Genomic DNA, 4,485 nt, shown 5'->3' with positions numbered 1-4,485 from the left:
TCTTAACCACGAAGTAACATATGATTCACGTCTTAATTATTTCATCAAGATGGCTTGGGTGACTGTCTAATTTTTCCATAAATGTGTAACTAATAATGCTATTCAATCTGCGTTATGATTAATATGAATATTATCATTGCCATCTATTATCACGACATTTGAAACTACATTAGCGTCACGTAGGTGTAGATTGTTCTCATATAGCAATAAATCAAATATCTTGTGTTTATTCCATGCTTCTTCTTGTGCTACTTTTCGATTTTAATATGTTATTTATGGTGGTGAACATTTATATTCTCGTTGATACACCAAAATAAGTTTTATTAATAATATAAATGAGAACACAGATAAAATAAAAATAGTTTACACTCTAATTTATGTCAAAGTAGGAAATCATAGTTTATTCATATAGAAGGTTTGTTACTTACATATTGTACGTAAGTATGTAAAACATTAACAAATAGTGACTCCAAATAATTTTGAAGTTTATATGAAACAAGCATAGTTATATACTCCTTTTTAATTTGTTAAAAGCTTTATATTTAACAAGTGCGTCCCTTTCCTAAAGATTACATTTCTTTCATTACCTTTGTAATCCCAATTCTTCTTCCTATCAACGAAAATTTGACTTCATTCAACGGGTGAACATTTCCTATCGATATCTGAGAGATCGGTTTCGTTTTTGCCAGCTGACATAATAAATACACAAAGTATGAGGTCGAACTATTGCTTTCCCCAAATTTGCTATGCTAATTATTTCCAACGGTTTACATTACTCGCATAGCTCTTCTGCATGTGTTAGTTCAGATACTTTAACTTTATGCTTTCGAAATATTCGTCCATTTCAAGAACATTTTTCTGCTTACTGTGCTCAGTGCTCAGTTACTCCATACGAGCACTTACTTCGTCAATACCATTGTCATTCCACTGTTGATGATCTACTCGTGAATTCGGATAATGGACACCTTCGACCATGTCTATATTCATGTGTATGCAGCAATAGTCGCATATAGTATATCCCCATCGCGTAACTACGGATTTGCTGCAATACTGGGACCCGTTGTCCAGTAATTTGTGAAAATAACATCCAGCGCCAGGGGTGAAGTTAAATATGTCTTTTCCGAATTCAATTTCAGCTATGACAAGCGGAATACTTTGGCCTTCTGTCTTTCTCACAATGACATTTCGCAATTCTGCGAACAATGTTTCCAATGAATAAACTTGAAACTCATCAATAGATCGATTAGCAGCTTCAGTCATCATGAGTAGCAATGAGTTGACAGCATTCGTCGTACTCTCTACAGTGAATAGAGGAGGAAATTTGTTTTCGGTCTTGTAGGATTCTAAAAGCTTAACCAACTTCGTATACATGAGACAGAAGTCACTTTCTCCTTCTGAAAAATTTACAGGTATTTGGTGCGTCTCTTTACTAGTTTCAATCGCCTCCCTCATCCATCCTAATGGTATTGTTATATTCAATATTTCATGGTACACGTTCTGTATTCCATTCTTCAGACTGAACTCTGCGACTGCAAATTCAGCAGGGCCGTACTCGTACTTGTTCATTCCTATACTCTTTATATAAAACCAGTTCACGTGTATAAATAGGAATTTCAGCGTTTCCAAATTGTCATGTTTTAGTCCCATCGATACAACAGAGGATACATACTGCAACATATTATGTCGAAACTCTTCCTCTCGTTTTTCTTGTTCCTCTATTTCCCTCAAATTTTTCCTGGACGCAGAGTTTTTGCTTAAACTTCTTTGACACAGAATTTTGTTCTCTTTTGCGAGAGCTTCGTATTGGTCTCTGCGTATCGATGGAAGGTTTTTCCATTCTTCGTTACATCTGGGATCTGCAGCAATTTCTTCGAAACTTCTATGTGGAGTATTTTGTTCAGCTCTCCAGTCACGCATGAAGAAATAGTAAGCATTCTTTGCCTTGCTCTTTGTCGACATACTTTTTATATACCAAATCGAACGAGACTGATCTTGTTCTTCAATACTATTCTTGATGATTCGACGATAAAACAGAATCGAAGTGCACGTTTAAATGCACGTGACTGTACTAGTTTGCTAGCTTCTCTTCTGTAGCACTAACTATAATTGAAGATCCACAGTATCATTAAAATGCGAAATTATAGTGTATAATGTAAATTATATTATGTAAATTATTTAAATTACTTACCGAACTTCTCAGTACTTTAACCTATATGTTTATCTTATAATGATAGTACTACACATGGAGTTGGTTTTTTTAAGACTCCGAATTCAATTTAATGTATATAAATCAAATTCTTTTCGAGTATAATATTTATTGTACGTGAATAATATATATTAAATTCAGTATTGAATTTTAAATTAACTTCCAGTAATCTTATGGCGAAGATTTATTTTCTGTACATAAGTGAATAAAAGCTTGAATATATTTGATTTTGCTATTATATGTATTCTGGTTGATTTGGCAACATCGCATTCATAGATACTTTCTAAAGACGGTACACAAAAAAAATATAAGACAGTTAACAAATAATAATTAATGATTTTTTAATCCATTCTAAATTATCGTACAATTTTAGAGGTTATTCATGTCTACATATCACAGACAAACATTTAAATTAGATTAGATGCATTTATAAGCAGCGTTGCTATATTTTTAAAGTATGCTGAGAATGTTGGAAAAATAAGCGATTTTGCATTTTTGATAATATATTGATATGTATAATCTTTTTATTTAATGCAATTATTTATATATTAATTCACAATTTGTATTGTATACATTGTTAGCAATTACAGTGTCCAGAAAATGATAAAAAATATAAGTTTTCAATATAATATTCAGAAAAGTATGAGTATTAATGTAATATTTAGTACAAGTAATATTTGAGAATTTTTTCAGATCATACTATAACAAAATCAAATAAAGAAAATTGGAACATTAATTTTGTGTAAACTAGCATATCAATTTGCAATTTAAAGTTAAGAGCAAAACTGCACACACACTAATTTATTGAAAATTTTATGAAACTCATCGATACTGAACGAAGCGACAGACACTGAAACACGTAGATTTATACAACTTATTTATTTAATTCTAGCTCATAACAATGGTAACCAATTCGAATGAAATTTTCAGCATATACTATTCTCCTATAAATGGTCAAAAATTTTCATTACAAGCCGAGATAAAAAGTTGAAAAACGTTACCTTCACATTTTTCCTTACGATTTCTACCAATTTCAATTTTTTAAGAATCTTTTGTGCACATAGTTGAATAAGTTAAGGAGGTTCGGGGGTTTTATAAAAACGTAGAGATCAGCATGAAATTTAAGAATATGTTTCCTTATTGCATAACAAAACCAAAATATTTTTTTCGAATTTTTTGTCCAAATTATATTTGAGAAAAACGCTTTTGAAATTTGCTTATTTTACACGGTTCCTTATGGGATACAAATATTCTGACTGTTCAGAATAGAAAATCAAGTTGAAAATACGTAGAGAATCGAAACTTATTAATATATATTGATAGAAAAAATAAACAGGAATCGTTTAATATTTTTATCAAGGTACGTTACCGTTCAATTTGCAGTGTAATTAACAATAATTTAGCATCACGGACTACTGCATTTCAAATCATGGACGGCTTAGTAAGAGATGTGGCAACAGCACGACTCACGAAGACACTTGTCCGTGTGTGCGTAACCTAACGAACTTGAGTGTGCGAGACCATCAGTCAGTACCAACGTACAAATATATCTATGTGCTGTTGCCAAATTTGTTCGATTTTCTTTCACTTTTCCAATTTAGAAAATTTATTAAAAGAAAGTCATCATATTGCGTACACATGTTTAAAAACATTATCTATAACATTGTAAACGTCTTTTACATAATTTTTTTATGTAAAATATTGTTTTCGGATCGTATACAATAATTTATTTTAAGTTGTCATCCCTGCTGCTGTCCTATGTTAAAGGATAGGCACCTCCCCGCGTCCCTCACGCCACCCGATGATACCCCTGAACCTCCTTAATCCATCTGAATACTCAGAAAAACCAGCGACGGATTAAGGCCAGTGGGGGCCCTAAGCGGTAAAAATGTCGTTAATTAATCGAAATTAAAGAGACAAAAGCAAATAAAACGCAAATTAAACAATTTTTACTTCCCGTTACACGGTTGAAGTAACTTTGCGACGTAGTTGCTCAATTGGGTTTAAATTGCGATCTACTTGAATTTTACAATTCCGAACACAAATTGTTACTCGTACTCTTATATCCTGTTTTGTATAATCCTGTTGTGTATAATTACCTGTTCCTGTTCGTCTTCTAATAATCTGATGTTTCTTCTTTAGAAAAATTTAGGTACGGAAACGATTGCACTGTTCTTATTATCTGTCAATTTTACTGTTCAGACGTTAGTATTCAATTAATTATCATAGACATTACTCTGAGATTATTTAAATCATTAATCGCTATTATTATGATAGGT

At 31.9% G+C, this 4,485-nt stretch overlaps 1 protein-coding gene across 1 annotated transcript; it reads right to left on the bottom strand.

Moving 5' to 3' along the window:
• Positions 1–518: 518 nt before the first annotated feature.
• LOC108628309 (protein maelstrom-like) lies at positions 519–2,042 on the bottom strand. The gene has a single exon (XM_018030136.2). It carries the CDS (start codon positions 1,957–1,959, stop codon positions 883–885), a length of 1,077 nt encoding a protein of 358 aa, XP_017885625.1. The 5' UTR covers positions 1,960–2,042; the 3' UTR covers positions 519–882.
• Between the last annotated feature and the right edge of the window lie 2,443 nt (positions 2,043–4,485).

This window comes from Ceratina calcarata, unplaced genomic scaffold (genome assembly GCF_001652005.2).
Source record: "Ceratina calcarata isolate Rehan_Ccalc_2016 unplaced genomic scaffold, ASM165200v1 scaffold516, whole genome shotgun sequence".
Taxonomy (NCBI): Eukaryota; Metazoa; Arthropoda; class Insecta; order Hymenoptera; family Apidae; genus Ceratina; species Ceratina calcarata.
Note: the sequence above shows the minus strand (reverse complement) of the source record. Positions and strands in the feature narration are given on the sequence as shown.

Coding starts and splice junctions, on each gene's coding strand:
- LOC108628309 (XM_018030136.2), bottom strand. CDS start 1,959: ATGTCGACAAAGAGCAAGGCAAAGAATGCTTACTATTTCTTCATGCGT.